This window comes from Falco naumanni, chromosome 2 (assembly GCF_017639655.2).
Source record: "Falco naumanni isolate bFalNau1 chromosome 2, bFalNau1.pat, whole genome shotgun sequence".
Lineage (NCBI taxonomy): Eukaryota > Metazoa > Chordata > Aves > Falconiformes > Falconidae > Falco > Falco naumanni.
The window spans coordinates 54,964,653-54,982,789 of record NC_054055.1 but is presented as its reverse complement, the minus strand read 5'-3'; the positions used below and the strand labels follow the sequence as shown (position 1 = coordinate 54,982,789).

The following is an 18,137-nucleotide window of genomic DNA, read 5'->3' as shown; positions in this document are numbered from 1 at the left end:
GTGTTTGCACAGATCTGTGTGCTTTGACATTAAAGCTCAAAGAGAACAAATTTAACATAGACCTGAGTAAATAGTTATGTTGCAAGGCAGAGTCAGGGCACAGTAGCTAGAGTTAAGAAGGAAATTACCATTTAAACTGTAACAGAATTTGAACTTTGTAACCTCTTTCAAACTTATCACTATGGTTTTATCACAGTCATTCATTATTTGCACTTCAAAATGCCTCCCTATCTCTCACCACAATCAAAGCAAATTTTTCAGAGGCTAAAATACACTTTTTCTCCTGCTTTCCTGTATGAATAGTTACTAGCTAACAGTAAGACTTTAATTCAGATATTTAAAAGTAGTTCTTCCTGTTAACAGTCGTGACTGACTGAGAAGCAACATCTCTGTGTTCAAGCTGAGCTGTCACCGTTACAGACCTGCATACCAACGGGAAACAGAAGGGCAGAAATCCCTTAAAAGAAATGTGTAAGACAGTTGAATATTTTACGGAATGATGTGAAAACGATGGGATTCTTTAAGAAGGTGAGAAAAGGAACTGGGAAGAGTCAGGAAACAAAACCAAGAAGTTGGTAAGGGGAGACTGGACCTGGGAAAATAGTCCTTTAAGGAATATGGGAGAAGGGTAGGACATTCCTCTCTTCACTGCAAATATACATCCCATCCAACAGGCAGAGAAGAAAAGACTTTTACCTAAAATTAACTTACAGCAAGTCTATCAGTAAAAGTCTTTAGTTCCCAAAAAATATATTTTATGATTTGCACAGCCAGGATTTACAGCCAGTTTACTGATGGGCAGATTTATGTGGTAATTACATGTCAAGTAACACTAGATATGGATAGCGATTACTTATAACAATTTTGCTTAATTGAAGTAACATGCAAGTTAGAACAAGAAAAGCTTCTAATCAGAATGGTGACCATACATGAAAAACTAGGTCTATATATTGTGTTTAAGAAATGATAGATAACAGGATTGTTTTAGGGCTCTTTACACATCCAGTTCATTGTTTCTTGTTTGGGTTTTTTCTCCTACAGCTGTTCCATGTCAGTGCAGTGAAGCAGACTATAGATCAGGCTGAACTAGCCCCCAAGATAAAAAAAGCCCAGGGAAAAGAGGAAGCAGAGGTGCCTCATCAATGTCCCGCTACCAGAACAGCACTTCCTACAATTACCACAAGCTCCTGGGTAGGAAGAAAAAAGAGGTATCTCCATTTTCTCTACAAAGCATAACCTACAGGGATGGAGATAATTAACTTTGCAAACAACTTAGGGTGGGTCCTTGACAGTAGAATGTCTAGATCTTCCCAAAAATTTACATCTGTCTGCTTTTAAAGCTAAGGCCCACAAGAAACAGACAAGGGTTAAGAAGGGCAAGAGACAGGAAAATTTATGAGCATTAAGAAACTGGTAAGTATGCTGGTTTTAAGCCAACAAATAATATTACTCTTAGGATGTAAAGTCTTGGAAAGTCATTTAAAGAAAGGACTGCATTAAAGTAAATTTAAATGAGAGTGCACCATCTGTTTAATAAAGTAGATCAAGATTGGTCTGATTACATATTAAAGACAAAATTTGAAAAAGATTTTTCAAAAGTAGTAACTAATCTGCCTTGTAAAGAGATACATAAATGTTTATTCAATCATATTACTGTCAAAGTTATGATTTGTTATATATGCAATGAATCTTGACAAGTTTTCTTCTATGAATGCATTTTGTTATTACGTGCTTATTTAAGAAGGAATTTAGAATCAGGCTTTTTTTGTGGTTTTGTCTGGGTTGTTTTTTTTTTTTTTTTTAATGTACCAGTCAGTTAAATACAGAGCAGTGTAATATTTTTCTTTCTGGAAGAACCTAACAACCAACCATACTCTGCCAGGATATATTTGTATTTGCTTGTATTACCTCTTGAAACAAAACCTAAATTAACAATTGCATAGCACAGCCTGTTTCTGACATTTCTCTTTAATCCATAGTGCTGAACAGTTTTGCTGAGGCTTCATGTGAATTACATACTTCCCCTTTGGTTCTGATTCTTCAACCATTTGCTGGCTGACTCCCTCAAGACAACACCAGGGTTTTGCTGAGCAAAATTTGTGCCCTCAAAATATATAGTACAGTTTCAGATATGGTTTGTGTTATCCACATTGATTTCAAATGCACACTACAGGAATAAAAAGCAGTTTAATCCACCATATTACACTGCTGTTTTCTACAATTTCATACACTTACAGAGAGCAGAAGACTAAGCAGATGAGTTCTTTAAGCAACAGACAGTCCTCATAGACAACACAGAATCTCTGTTTATAAGACTTCCGAGCAACACTTTGTTTTCCAGACTGCTATTTCTTGTGCCTGCAGAATGCATTGCTTATTGTACAAACTGACAAGGAGAACAAATTATGATGACACCTGCAGCAAATGCCTTGCTGTGGATTGCTGTCCACAGGCCACTGACTAGGAGGATTTCCCAGGACTGAGACTGAAAGGAAACAGCCTGTCTCAAATAGGAAACATTCAATATGTTCAAAAAGGATATAGCACTTTTCAAGCCAGAAATTCTGCAGACATCAACTTTTTGTCTCGGCAGTTAACCGCACACCACTGAAATACTGCTGCATTTCCTTTTTACAGTGTTTTGTACTACTGTGGTACTTGTTTTGGTTTAGACATCATAGTTTAGCACAGTGAGCATTGCACGTATTCTAAGAAATGGTCTTATGATCACTGGTGATAAAGCAGCCCGTTTCCTTAATGCTTTGTGGTTTGTAGTTTATGACAACCTGTTTTCATGGCCATAGCATTTATGACGACTGTACCCACATGTATTACCTGGTATCAAGTATGAGTTCACACTGTATCATCACACAATACTTTGGGTTGGAAGGGACTTTTTAAAGGTCACCTTTTACAACCCCCAACCGTCCAGTAGTTTTTTCCTCAATTGGACTGACAAGAGGCAATGCATTTCCATTTTATCAGCACTTCAAGAAATCTGATTAGTTTTGAATTAATCTCTGCTGCTGTACAGAATCCACACCAAGTACACTAACATGGGGAATGCACCAATCAGCCAGTGCTAATATAGAAATGTACATACAGTACAGTCATCTTTCTCATTCCCTTGAGATACCAGCTTAGAGGAACTGCTCATTCAGTAATTTCGATAGCACTGGTGAGACCAGTACTACAAGACCACCTAGATGACACTTAGATATTAATGGTACCTACTGTAATTCCAGTTACTGCTGCACTCTTTTTTTCCTTTTTAATGTGTTTGCTTGCATACAAAGTTTTTTTTTAATGTCTTTATGATATTGACATGCTATATCTGTCATTAATTAGAACTAACAGGAACAGTAAGCTGCTTCTCCAATTTTTGTTGATAACTTCCATCCTAACGTGATGTTTAGTTGCCGAGCCTCTACGCAGAATAGGCCGTCACTGAAGCCAACTATGGGATGGGTTTGTGGTACGTATCAGATTTCATAAATTAGAACCTCTAATTTGATTTTCACTGCTGACTAGAAAGTCGATTTCCTGCTTTGCTTAACTTTCAGAGTTTCATTTGATAGCAGTCTACAGTTCTCTTCCTTTTTTACCAAATATGTTGTTCCAAGCATGCCATTTTGGGAATATTCCTCTTTTATTAATGTAGCAAGCAGAAGTAGGTATTATAATGGTGTACGGGGCACAGGTGGCCTGGCACCGGTGGGGCAGGGGCTGCAGGGGGTGATGGAGGCTTGGGGAAGGTGTATTTAAGGAAGGGTGAAAAACACTGGTCAGAAGCTGTGAGAGACAGCAGTGAGAAAAACACAAGAGAAACAGCCCTGCAGACACCAGGTACGGAGAAGAAGAGGGAGGCAGGGCTCCCTGCACTGGAGCAGAGATTCGCCTGCAGCCCACGGTGAAGACCGTGGTGACACAGGTTGTCCCCCTGCAGCCCATGGAGGACCACAGTGGCGTAGATACCCACGTTGCAGTCCATGGAGGGCCCCACACTGCAGCAGGTGGGTCTGCCCATGGCAACGCAGGCTCCTGGCAGGGACGGTGGCTGGTGGAGGCCCACGCAGAAGCAGCCTGTTTCTGAAAGACTGCAGCCCATGGGAAGGGCCCATGCTGGAGCAGGGGAAAAGCATGAGGAGTACAGAGTGGCAGAGATGAAGTGTTACGGATTGACCACAGACTCCCTTCCCCATCCCCCTGCACCACGCAGGGTGCAGAGGTAGAAGAGCTGGGAATGAATGAGTGAAGTTGAGCCTGGGAAGAAGCAGGGGGGTGGGGGGGGTGGGCTGAGGGAGAGGTGTTTCTAGTTCTTATATTTGTTTCTCAGAATCCTCCTCTACTTTTAATTGCAAGACATTAATTTAACTTTCCCTCATTTGAATCTGTTTTGCCTGTGACAGTAATAGGTAAGCCATCTCCAAGTCTTTCTCTGCACTGATGAGTTTTTTCATCTTATGAGCCCTGGCCCTGTCCTGTTGAGGAGCGGGAGTGAGAGAGCAGCTCGGTGGGCATCTGGCAGCCAGCCAAAGTCAACCAACCACAAATGTTATTTGCTTGGATGCAAATAACAACTTCAATTAAGGCAACTTCCTCCGGAATCACTTCTGTTAATTTACTGGCCAAATCTGGAAAAACAGTTCAAAAGTAAAGACTGATTGAATTCTTATACTTAAACTCTCCTCATATGATGAACCAACCTTTTTAATAGTAATCAAACTTATTCAAAGTTGCATATAACATATTTGAAAAACAAACTAGGTTAATATTTCAGAAGACATTTAGGATAACAATATTTTATAGCAAACTGCATAACACTGCAAAATATGTTATGTAAAGAAACTAACTAAATAATGGTTCTACTGCTGTATAAGAGCAGCACAAGCCAGTACAACTACGACTTGATACTCAGATATTCCCTTTTCACAATATTGGGCATGTATGTATTCCAGCGTAGTTAGCAGATTGTAGCTGAATGAGCTAGGGCAGTCCCAAAACTTCTTAGTTTATGTAAGATTCACTGTACTGTATTGAAGTCTAATCAGATTATTACTGATAATCTTATTATTTTTAATGTGAAAAATACCAGTAAATACCTACTAATAGGATATGTCCTTCCAGTTTTATTTTCTATTATGGGCACATCACTTGCATCATTGTCAACCTGACCCGTGAATGTAAAAAAAATGAATAATGTTGTTTGTACTGCAAGTATCTGAGGCTTGTATGCATCTCTACAAAGCCCAATAATTGTTCCACGTGAGAAAAAAAGGATGTGGTTCTTCAATCATAAGAAAGTCTCTCTACATAAATCCAGATCCCATTAGGCAGGACATTTGCAAGTTGAATTCTTGAACTTATTTCTAGTTGATTATACACTAAGTGGTATGGTTGCCATTGCACAACAGTTGATTGTCTAAATGAGAAGGCCAACAGCAAAAGTAATCTGCAATGCTGCTGCCTAAAACAATCCTCTATTGAAAGTATTCAAAGACAAGCCAATTGTTAAACTGGCGTTCAAAATTAAGCACATTTCCTATACCACTTTTCTTCTCCCTCCTCACAGAAATCACAGAGGTTAAATAAATTGTTATCCAATTAAATTACTAAATCAGGTATTGACAGTTTTCTCTCCCTCTAATAAAACTGAAATAGACAATAAATTTAAGGAAATGTTTGCCTTTTTTTATAGCAACAAAAAGCACACATGCCCTAAAAAAATCCCAAGATATTTTGAATGGGAGATTATCCCAAACCAGGTAGCTAGTTAAAAACCTGGTAATGTATCCACTGTCAGATATTATGCAATATGTCACATCCACTTAACAACTAATGGGGTACTACATCACTGCAAAAAGAAGGGATTTTCTATTCTATGATGAAAGTATAGAAGAAAACAAAAATGTCTAGCCTTCACAAACTGACCCCTATGCCTCTGTGGAGCCACCAAAGTTAATGAGAAGTTGAGTGAATACTGTTGTGACTGCTGTATCAGAGCCCTGAAACCCTCGTGAACTCTCTACTTTGTCTCCATTACATATCAATATATATATTCTTTTCCTTTTCTAAGTTGTGATTAAGAATTAAGGGCATCAGAAGCTCATTTTCATTTTCTGAATTGCTACTGCTTCCATGGGGTTGTGGGATAAAACTGCTTGTTTTCTTTAAGATCTATAGCCAAAATTGTGGGAAGTTTGAAAGAAAGTATTAAAAAATAAGATAAAAATCAATTTTCAAGAGAGTGAAGGAGCATAAATGATATATTATAAATATGAAAAAATAATTTCCTTTCCACAGTTTAGCAAACAGTAAAGTAGATAAGAATTTCTAAAGTAAGCATCACAAAATCTGTGTCCCAGATCATACTGTTTGCCATAGCTATAACTCTTACAAAATCTCAAATCTCTCCTTCACTTAATATTGTACTTAAAAATGAGAAGACAGAACAATGTTCCCGTTTTGCTAAGGAACCCTAACTCAAGCAGGTTTTACCATCTATAGCAGCAAGCAATTTAGGTGCAAAATAGGCTTTTGTAGAGAGCATCTGCCCCATAATGAATATTTCAGTTAGTGTCACTATTCACCTAAGTAGCTAGAAAACACTGTCTTATTTTCTGTGCCACTGTTGTCTGCACTAAAATGATAAAAACTGACAGTATCTCCCTGTTGCATCAATGTGTATGTTTTCTCGCTGTGTAATGTGCAGTGCTTTATAAGCAATGGAAGATAAAAAATAGCAAAGATATAAATGTTAGGGATTTTTTTACTTAGTTCATCATTTAGTTTTACACATATTTGGGATTTTTTTACTTAGTTCATCATTTAGTTTTACACATATTTGAACCTTAAACTTAGTTTCGTACAACGTACACTCTTTCCCTTTTGTCATTCACATCAAGAGAGATCAAAAGCTTTTCATTTAAGCACAAATCCTATTTTAAAAGGTAGAACACAAAAATGAGGATCATCTGTGCTAAATGAATGGGACTCTGATTAGCCTTCAATAATTTTGGTAGAGCTAGTTAGTGAAAACTAAAACAAACCAGGAAAAAAGATCATTTGATTTTTATTTAAATTACTGACAAAAAGAACTATCTGGCTGGTGACCTGTTTTCAATTTACCTCCTAGGCATGTGAACACTGGGAGACACATGGGCTCAACTTCATGCCCTCCTAATCACTTTTGCCTTCTCTTCCTTCCCTGTAAATCATATCTAGTTTTGAGTTTACACACAATTTTCCAGGACATACAGTCATCCCAGAATGTTCATATAACTTTTAGTGTTTTGACTTACAAATGCCAAAACACCACCTTTGATAGCAACAAAAAGGGCATATACTTTCGTTATTATCACAGAACTGTGAAGAAAACCTTTTCACTCTCAAGAGAAACAAAGCATCAGCGATCCTGCACTCTAATGTGTATTTTGGGGGTTGGAAGTTGAACTGTATTTTAAAAGGAGGAGGACAAAACTCAGAAAATATTTACCATCTCACTTCTAGGTGATTAATACCTTTACAGAAATTACGCCAATGTCTTACATGCAATGGTAATACTCAAGTACTCTTGGGTACCAGCTAGCAGTCAGAAGGAGCTCATGTCAATACAGTGTGATAAACCAGCTCCCCGCAGATGTGCCATAAGACAGGAACAGCTCACACAATGCACATGAAATAGGCTTCTCTGTCAAGTAGGAATATCCTAATACGACACGTCACCCTAATACTCTGCTATCATGTCTTGCCAAAGACAGAATTTGTCCAAGGGTTTGATTTCAAAAAGCCAATAACGTATTAATTCCAGAAGTGAAGCAAGAGGAGCCAACACATCAAATATAAAAGGGAGAGCCAACAAATCACTGGGGGGGAAATTAACATAATCAAGATACTGAGCTATTCTGTACCTGCAGGATTGTTCTAACTTCGGAAAAAAAAAAAACTAAAAAGTGAAAAAGGCAGTAAAAATGAAATCTAAAGCAAAATTAACATTCAGACAGACATGCATTTCTAATATGAAAAACCAAACAAAAGAAAACTTGTGAGGCAGCCTTTCCTATTGCAACAAAAATAATAAATAGGCAGTTCAGGAGCAAACACAGCTGAAAGCAATTCTACCACCACTGAATGTTGAATGGCTGTTGCTCAAAGTGCACTGAAATTTTGCTTCCCAATTAACTCTATGGGATACTTGTTATTGAATGGTGCAAAGTGCAGGATACAATATATCAACTAAAAAAACATTTAAGAGGAGAAAGGAAAAAAAAATATTTTGAAAGTGAGTCTCCACGAGTGTGTTACTGAACAGTGTATCAAACTGAGGCCCTAAGAATCTGTGACTGTTAAAACTCTGTACTCTTGAGAATTCTCTCATCCCATGACCAAGAATTGCATTTCAGTCATCAACAGAGTCATCCATTAAATTTATACAGCAGTTTGAACTATTCTAAGAGGCAGAGGGATTTTAACTATTAGATGATTATCGTAACACTAAAGAAGGCACAAGCTTGATATCTGTGATCAAAGGGAAGCACAACTGCAAGTGCCACATCTTGCATATGAATAATTTAAAAGCATGATTCTTTGTATGTGCAGATGAGGACTCAGGTAATGTATTTCATCACTACTTCCAGTATGTACTCGGACAGCTCTTACAAAAACACGTATTAATTTGCCCACGCAGCAGTACATTGATAAAAGCTTTAAAAAACACAGTTGGGAAGTTTCGTTGTTAGTATGCCAAATCAGTGTAAAAACAAAACCTTATTCATCTCACAATTTTTATAACCTTTTTGAGTCATGTAAATGGGCAAATGATAGCATGGTAAAACACAGTGCTTACCAGGCCATAATAATGATGAGTAAAGGAAAAATTAGACTGTGACCTACATTTAATGTCTTATGAAGTAGTGGGTTCTATTCACTTAAAAGATGCAGGCAACCCTTTTATTAGTGACAATTTTCAGCCCTTTGTGGAGAAAGTAAATATTATTCCATGTACACCAGCTAGCAGTCGAGTGCTATAGCAGCATAAGATGGAATCCCTTCCAAGTAAGTTCAGGCACATCTTTTGTAGCACCTAGAAATAGGAAATAATTTATCCTAATAGAAGCAATTAAATTTCCGGTATACTCAATAGAGTGGCATGTGCCTCTGGAGATCTCCACAGGGACATTTGGTCTGCCTAGACAGACAGACAGACAGAAGGGTATTTTCTATTATGGCAGGATTTCCTAAAATCAGGAAGTCTTTATTTCACCTTTAAATATGAGCTCCAAGTAATGTCTATTATTTCCAAAAGCAGTGTCTTTGTGAGATTGTCTTCTGAAAGAAATACATTGAAATGACCAAGGTCCAGTTGCCTGTAATCGCAGCACCAAAATATCATACTTACTTCATAACCTCAGTATTTGCACTTGCAGGAAAGACAAATGAATTATGTATTTAAATTATTGGGGAAGAAAGAAAAATAATTACCATTATTATTGCTGCCATATGCAACTGACTTCGCTTATCATGATTGCCTATTAGAGTGATAGTTGCAGATTGCAGTTCATAAGAGAATATGCACTGAACCCATCATTTGCCTACCGTGAAGATAAATGAATGAAGACGAGCCCATAATTTAAAACTCTCCAAAACACCAGTCTTTACAAGTAAGGATTTTTACAAAAGAAGGTGACTTTGTCAAGCCATTTTCAGCACTGACTGGTTCAGCAGAATTCGTGTTAGTTCTTCTTATTGCACTTTATTGCTGTGAATACAAACCTGTGGAGACCAGAGCACAGATTATAGTAGTCTGAGTCCAATAAAATCAAAAAGTTTTATTGATTTTTGGTAAATCCATTATTTAAGAAAAAAAAGGATTACTGTGAGGCTTTCACAAAGAAGGGTCCAGAAACCACAGCCCGCTGGGAAGAGATATTGTCACTTATGCAACAATTTTAATTTCATTGGTTTAAAGTTTTTAACAAAATAGAACCTAGAAAACAGTGCATGTTTAAGTATTGCACATTTACATACTAAAGCTGATTCTTTCCTTGGGATTTTCACGGACTTGTATATCTATCTTGCAAGAAAAGAGGAGATACTAGGAAACATCTTTTCTGCATGCAGGGCAGAATGGTCTTTGATCTGTTTTCTTATGTATGTATACATTAAAGATGAGCAGGAAGGGATCTTTAAGATATCTGTTCTTTCTCTATTTGATAATGTTTAGCAATTTGTACAGTAAGTATGTACAGTCTGATATTCTGTCACCTCACTGGATGCTCCCTTAAATGGGCCTTCCCTTTACATCTCAGAATATTCTCTTCCTTCTTGCCCTCATGCTGGGGTTTTTGAAAGAAAAAAGTGAAATGTAGTGTACTTGGTGAGAAAAGGGGTCATCTGCTTTGACGACAAGAAGCAAACAAGGTTTCAGAAAACAATGAAGCTTTCTAACTGAGCTTTTCTACCCTGGATTTACCAGAGAGAATTACTTTTTTCTGGCTGGCAGGACAAAATGTAATCATCTGATTATTTCAATCATCTGACTTAAATTATGTATCCTAAATGCAAAGCCAGTCATCCTCTCCAAATTAGTCCTTCTATAGTTTAATAATGATTTTTAACCATTAGAAAATAATATATAATAAAATGAGATTTTTTAAAGAGTTCCCCAAATGTATGTGTATGTGTATATAAATGTTTATATATGCTAAATATTTCTCCTTAGAAAATGATACATTTCTAGTTTGCACATTCAAACTGACAACCTCTCGGAAAGGGCTCAGAAACATGACATGAGTGAAATTCTTCAGACCGGACACATAACCGCAAGTGTCTACAGTGTAAGGCCCACATGTGAGCAATGTACCCAAACTCCTTTTATATTATGTAAGACTAAAGAACTAGTCTTCTTATCCTGAAGCCTACATTTACATATGGCCAAATGAACAACTCTCTGAGGTCCATTGATTAAATCTACATACAAGAAAGCTTAAACACCTAAATGCAGATGTCTGATCAAAGAATTGAACTCCACCCCTGCTGCAGATAAACACCACAGGTTATCACTGATGAAATTACACTTTCAGCGCATTTCACCATTTTTACTGTGAAAACACCAGAAGCAAAGCTTCTGTCTCTTTGCTGCATATTGATATTTACAAATTGCTAGAGACTGTTCAGTCCTGAAGACCTTGGCTCCATGACCATTTACCACTGATACACAGAGCTCCGACTGTGGAAGGACCGTATCTTATCATGACATCGTGAGACAGAGAAATGCTGCTTTGATGTCCTGTATCTTGAAATATTCCAAAACTGATGTGAAGAGTCATATAAACCTGAATTACCACTCATTTCCTTTCTCCTAATACAGAGTAAATGACTACGTACAAAACACAACTAAATAACAAAAAAGTACTTGTTTAACACGCACGGGTTTGGCAACATGGAATTAAAATAAAAAAATATATAGTTGTCTCCATGAATAGCAAGTTATATATCAACCTGCCAATCTGTGTCACCTTAAGTTAAATTAAAATATATAAACTTTTACAGATTTCAGGAATGATTAGTTCTGGAAAACAGGACAAATATGTGGGTTTTTTTCTACTAGATTAGCTATTTGAACTTTGCAGTGCAATAATACTGTTTGGATAGAGTGCCAGACTTAAGTATGACGCCATCTATCTCTGACAATCCATTAAGTTCCCCTTTAATCTGTTCATCGTAAGCTTAATATGTGATTCTTCCTTTTCATATCACAAAGGACAAAAAGGTGATCTTTTGTATTTGAATCTCTAATTTACACTCCCCGTCCTCCTTTCCGAAGCAGTAAATGGTAAAGAAGAAAGCTTTTTCTGCAGTTTCTTCAGCTCTTTTATCTGAGGAAAAGCAGATATATGTTGGGTCTCTAAGGAATTTGATTCTTTCTTTATTCTCCAACCCTACTTCCATACTTCGAGCTGCAAGAAAGGAAAATATCCCATAGAAATATAACATAGTTGGAAGATAGTAAGACTTGCAGTATGTAAATTATACGTCCTTCTCCCCCAAGACCCACTCTAGTCTTTTGGGACAAGGGCAAATAAGCTCTCAAAATGAAATACCTTATAATGGAATTGTTCTATTCCACTCTTTTAGATCCTCACTCAATGAGGAAACAACACAACTTCTAGTCTCTAGAGGAAAACAACACAATAAACTATACAGTGCAGATCTAATATCAAAGGAGGAGGGCATTCCTGATAGATGAAAGACCTTGAGACTTACCCAAGTAATATTTGCAATGTTTTTCCTTGCAGTGTAATTAATTAAGTCATAGTATCTCTTTGGATGGAAAATTGTATTAATTTTCTCACCACTGTATTCACCATTTTAATAAAGAAAAAGAGACAAAAGCATACTGAAGCTGGAGGGCTACAAAAGATACTTATTTTAAGGAGGAAGGAATAATGATTGCCTTTGAGCTTCAATCTGGATGCCACTTCTCCCAGAAAACAACCCTACTGACAGAAAAGCTTTTTTTCTGGGTTTTTTTTTTTGTTATGTTTTGGGTTTTGGGCGTTTTTTTTTATTTCACCACTCTTTCCTTGGCTGTCAGAGAGGAGTTATTTTTCACAAATAGAGAAATAAGAACTGAGAGAGTTTACCATGAAGCTATCGGTAATATTTCAACTCCAGAAACCATTTGGGAAACTATTTAAAAGCTGCCAAGAAGACGGAAAAACAAAATTAAAGCAAGTCCTTAGATGGAACGAAACGCACTAGGCAAGGAAAAGCCGTCTAATACTCATGTTTGGGGAATAAGATAGAGAAGGGAAGTAGAGACCATAAAGTTGTCAAGCTCGCATGCTCTAAGTAGCCTCTACTTTTACCAGTGCAGATGACAGGATACTGAGTTAGATGGGTCACTGACAAGAAATGCCAGTAGAAATATCTTATCACTGAGTCTTTGTACCAGAATGGAAACTTGTATTTTTCAACTGAAATATAGAGTTGTCAGCAAAATAATGGTTGGTTTCAGCAGAACCAGGTTTTCTCCCACAGTTCTAGCTATCTGTGCATATAGATACAGCATGTAATAAAATATACCTGTAACCCTTTAAATGTATTACAATACTATGATTATGCATAAACACACTGAAAATTGAATGCCTTGTAAACCTTAAATTAGTAACACAGATAGGTACATCAGGTAATGAGCACCAACTCCTTTAGCAAGCATGGCACTCCTCTTCAAACTTCCTAGGTCTTCTATGTGGCATCTAAGCAGAAAACCTCACAGCAAGACTAGTTAAGAAAGAACCTAGATTTAGTAAAGTGGGAAGAGGGAAATTATGTTTTATTGTTTTTTAAACATATGGACCCAGCTAAGATCCCTAAATTATACTGTTTGTGCTTCTGTACATTTACTGTAATGCTGAGCTGTAGTACTAACAGGTACCGATAGCCCGGGTGGCAAAGTCTGACTTCCTACGCTCATCAACCATATGCGAAACTTTCAACGAAATAATTCTTAATAATTGAAGGGAGAAAGAAGAGCAAGTAGTGTTTTGCTGTTGATGTGCACTGAGCAGTAACTTGAATTAACAATTAATCTTTAATGTACAGTAAACTAATAAAGTAACTTAAAATTTCATTACTAGACTTGTCTTTAGTACTGTTCTACATCTATATGTAAAAGCAACTTACCTGAATAACATGTTTCAGCTTGTCAATAATTTGACTTATTACAGGATCTGTTCCCTTCACTTTTACTTCTGGATTTGCAGACTGAGCTTTGATTCCACTGCCAACGACACGATGAGTATAGCTAGTTTAATACATAAACACATACACAAAAATGGTTTAGTAAGTTATTCTACTCTCAGAGGGTCATCTTCCAGTTTGTATCAACACTTATGGCACCAAAATTCCACTTTAATGAGAGACATTAATTTCATGCACATATTTTTCACAGAAAAGAAATACAGCATAATAGAATTACTACATTCCACAAAGCTGTATGATTTATTATAGCTTTAATTTTACTACAAACTTCAACAAGAAAAATGTTATCTACATTCTGAAGCAAGAAACATTCAGCCCTATGATGTTTTTTTGTGTGTGCAAAGACTGTCCCCTATTTTTCTTTTGCTAAATATAACTACATGGTGGTTGCCTAAATGTATGACATTTCAGATTTTTACAACAAACTCCAGATTGTATACACACTGTATGTTCAGAACTACACCTGAAGTTTTGTAGTGCTTTTGCGAACACAGATACAGATAAAATATTTATTGCAGGAAAACAGCCAAAATAAGCATAAATTATTTAGAATTACATAACTGATATAAGTAGAGTAGGCCAAAATTTACTTAGTAGCTAGATATGTGAAAAAGAAACAATAGAAACTTGATATATGTTCATTCAAGAAAGAACTGCTGTAGTAAGTAGAACATTATTTCTAATGCATCAAAACACAAGATACAGAGACCAAAATTAACCACCTAGCAGAATTCTGTGGCTTATTAAGATACAATTCTTCATTCAACTTCCCATGTTATATGTAATGCTCAAGTTAGCCAAGAAAAACTGAGTATCTACCTTCTCATCACAGATACTGTACACTATGCAAATACCCTCCATATGTTATGTTTTGTCTGCATACCCTAAAGAGGATAGCTCTATATATCTCTGTCTCTAAAATATTTTGCCAGCTGTTATGCTGTAAGAAAAATAATGGACAGAACCCTACCAGGAATGGTGAGAAGTGGTGCCTAAATTCCTGCCTGTTAGACCTGTATATGAGCATACACAACACAGCCTATTCAAATTTTGCAGAATCTGTTTTACGAAAAAATATTGCAGGTCCTCTTAGCTCTGCAGAAAACCTTCTATGTATGCTACACAGTGAATACTGTTTATTAAAACAAGGTTGCCACATAGCAACAATATTTTGTCTTTGATCTTTGCTTAAATATCACCTTAAGTGAGGTTAAAGATATTCCTAAGGAAGCATACACAGACCAGGTACCATTCTTAAAATGACATTGGCTATGCTCATACATATAAATTAACCTTGTCACACAAAATGACAACAAGTTTTCTACAGGTCCCAGAGAGCACGATTTGCCTTCTATATGTGTGACAAAAACTAGTAGCTCCTTTAGGCATTACACAAAGACACTTTTTGGACTACATGTTCTGCAAAATGCTTCAAAAGTGAACTAATTCTAAGGCCCAGCCACGTTTTCCTAGACTTTCAAGGTATCAAGATCCAGCATTGCTTGTCCTTTAAAGCATTCAGTTTTACACAGTAAATACTAAAATTCTAGACCTTCTACATACAGCTCTTCACGGGCTATTTAGGACAACTGTACTATATTTCTTTTGCAAGCAATCAAGTTCACTAAAACAGATATAAAATTTAAAATCAATTATGTATCAAGATACCACAGTAATGATCTCCTAGGATTAGTCACATGTTAAAGATTCTACTTTACTCATTCTTCATTTGAGAAAATAGTCGGCTATATCCAATATTCAGGACACTGTATCAGCTAAAGGTAAATACTAACAATAATAAGCTCATTACTAAACACCATTATGGAACCCTTTACTGATTCACTAGCCATACTATTACTTGTAATGGATGTTAATGCTGCACAATCAGGACAGCAAGGCTTAATGTACTTAATGTAGTTCACTGGAACATGGTAGTTGAAATGAGTTTAAAAAAAATCCTCACAGCACTGTTTAACACCTTGAGAATATGAATGGTTCATATTCTTCACAAAGTGGTATTTTGGTTTATAGCAGACAGCTTTTTGTGCTGCCTTGCACTGACAGGGCAATTTGCCAGCTTGTAGTGATGGGGTAATGCTTTTTATAGGGGCGTGTACAAAATCTGCAGCCTGCTTGCTAGACCTGGGGAAACGTTTAACACAGTAATTTGAGTAGGGTCAACAAATCTTCTGGTAGCTTCTAAGGACAACCCCCCTGCCCCAAACCTAAAAACCTTCTCCAAGGTTTTCCTTGAAAATCCTTCTTTCACAGTCATTTGTCTAAATCAAAATAGATAATTCAATACAGAATTCCTTCCTTCCTTCCCCTTTCCAGCCGAATAATACTACAGTCACCAGATGGACAACATGTTTAACTCAACACACTGGTTTAGCACAATACAGCAAATTCCCTTCATCGTGTAACACTATTTAGAAAAAAAAATCTTAAATGTTACGGCTATCCTTTCTACACAGTGCTCTCATTTTCTGTCTCACAGCATGCAAAAGCCATGGTCTCACTTTCTGTCACTCAGAATTCTTCAAGTAACACCTTTTTTCAAATGCTGCAAACCCAACTATGACACATTTTCCTGTGAATTGCATAACTACGTGAAAAATAATACCTATTCTCTTTCTTTCATTGAATTGGCAATACTCATTTCTCTATCCATGCAGGAAGAAATAAATCATACAGAAGTTGAGACTTGCCTAGGCTACAATTTCATTAATTTAGCTCATCTGGGAATTATCTGGCAATGACTCATTCAAGGCTGACCATCATTCCTTTTTGAGCTGTTTCCACAACAAAATCCACACCCCTGCATAGCTGGTATTTACCATAGGACTAACTAACTCCCTTCTTTCACATGAGAGAAAGTAGCTGGGAAAGTAATACTCTCTTGTAAGTGGACCACATATTAAGAGTTTCAGTCATGTTCCCCCACCTCTTTAGACCTGTCATCCTCTAAATTCCTCTTCAGCTGTGGTTCATAAGGAATAATTGGATTTAATTACCAGTAAAAAGTGTTAGCAATTAATTTGGTTCTCTCTCTCCCACACCTAGTCACTTTTATAGTTGTTCTTTTCATATTGTCTCAAAGGCAAAATACGTATCTGCTTCTGAGGTAGAGGAACTCTATTATATTATTGGCAAGGCTTGTGACCCCAAGAGGGGACACACATCGAAGCAGCCTGTTCCTGAAGGGCTGCACACTGTGGAAGGGACTCACACTGGAGGAGTTCATTAAGAACTGCAGCCCGTGGGAAGGCCCCACGTTGGAGAAGTTCGTGGAGAACTCTCTCCCGTGGGAGGGACCCCACGCTGGGGCAGGGGAAGAGCATGAGGAGGAAGGAGCAGCAGAGACAATGTGTGATGGACTGACCACAGCCCCCATTCCCTGTCCCCCTGTGCTGCTCCCAGGGAGGAGGCAGGGAAGGAAGCCAGGAGTGAAATTGTGTCTGGGAAGGAGGGGGATGGGGGAGTGGGGAGTTTGGGTACGGAGATGTTTTCAGATTTGGTTTTATTTCTCATTATCCTACTCTGATTTGAATGGTAATAAATTAACTCCCCACGTTGAGTTTGTTTTGGCCATGATAGTAAATTGCTGAGTGATCTCCCTATCCTTAACTCAACCCACAAGCCTTTTGTCATATTTTTCTCTCCCTGTCCATCTGAGGAGGCGCAGTGATGGAGCAGCTTGGTGGGCACCTGCCATCCAGCCAGGGTCAGTAAACGCTTTCTGTACTAGCTCACAGCATAAATGTTGAATGACATTTTTCACCTTATGTTGCACTGCTAAATGATGGTGGTCTCAGTATAGAACCCCCAAATGTGAATACACTCAACATACCGAAGTAAATAAACAAATATGTTTGCATTTTTTTCTGTTATTGGAAAATCTAACCCATATTAGATTTGCTTTCATTGCAAGGTGATCTGGCTTTGATCAACTGACATTAAAAACTACCATATAACTTCAACTGTCGTAATTATGGGCTCTGACAAGTCACAAGGCAGGTTGAAAGCCTTTTTTTTTTTTTTCTTCAGGTGTGTAAGGCATTGACAAAGCCTTATAAAGTATTGTTTTATTGATTCTTATCATAAAAGTAAGATTATGGAAGTCAAATTCTGTTTAATATACTCTTTTGCTGCTTGAAATTATGTCTTCTGCATACGAAAAATATAAACCTACTTCTATGTTGGTATTTTCTATATATCATTGTGTTTAACTAACAAACATCTATAAATCTAAAATCCTCAAACATTCTAATGTGAACTAAATGATCTGTCAGAGTGAAATGGGCTATTGGGAATCTGAGCATGGTACACAAAATTTCATCCCTGTTGACTTACATTTACATGCAAAATGTTTC

The 18,137-nt window shown here is 37.1% G+C and overlaps 1 protein-coding gene across 1 annotated transcript in view; it reads right to left on the bottom strand.

The window, feature by feature from the left end:
- GPC5 (glypican 5) overlaps positions 1–18,137 on the bottom strand; it is a 704,510-nt gene that overhangs the window by 455,129 nt on the left and 231,244 nt on the right. Inside the window, exon 6 of the mRNA XM_040584385.1 lies at positions 13,687–13,807. Within this exon, the coding sequence (XP_040440319.1) occupies positions 13,687–13,807 (121 nt within the window). The remainder of the gene's footprint in view (positions 1–13,686; positions 13,808–18,137) is intronic.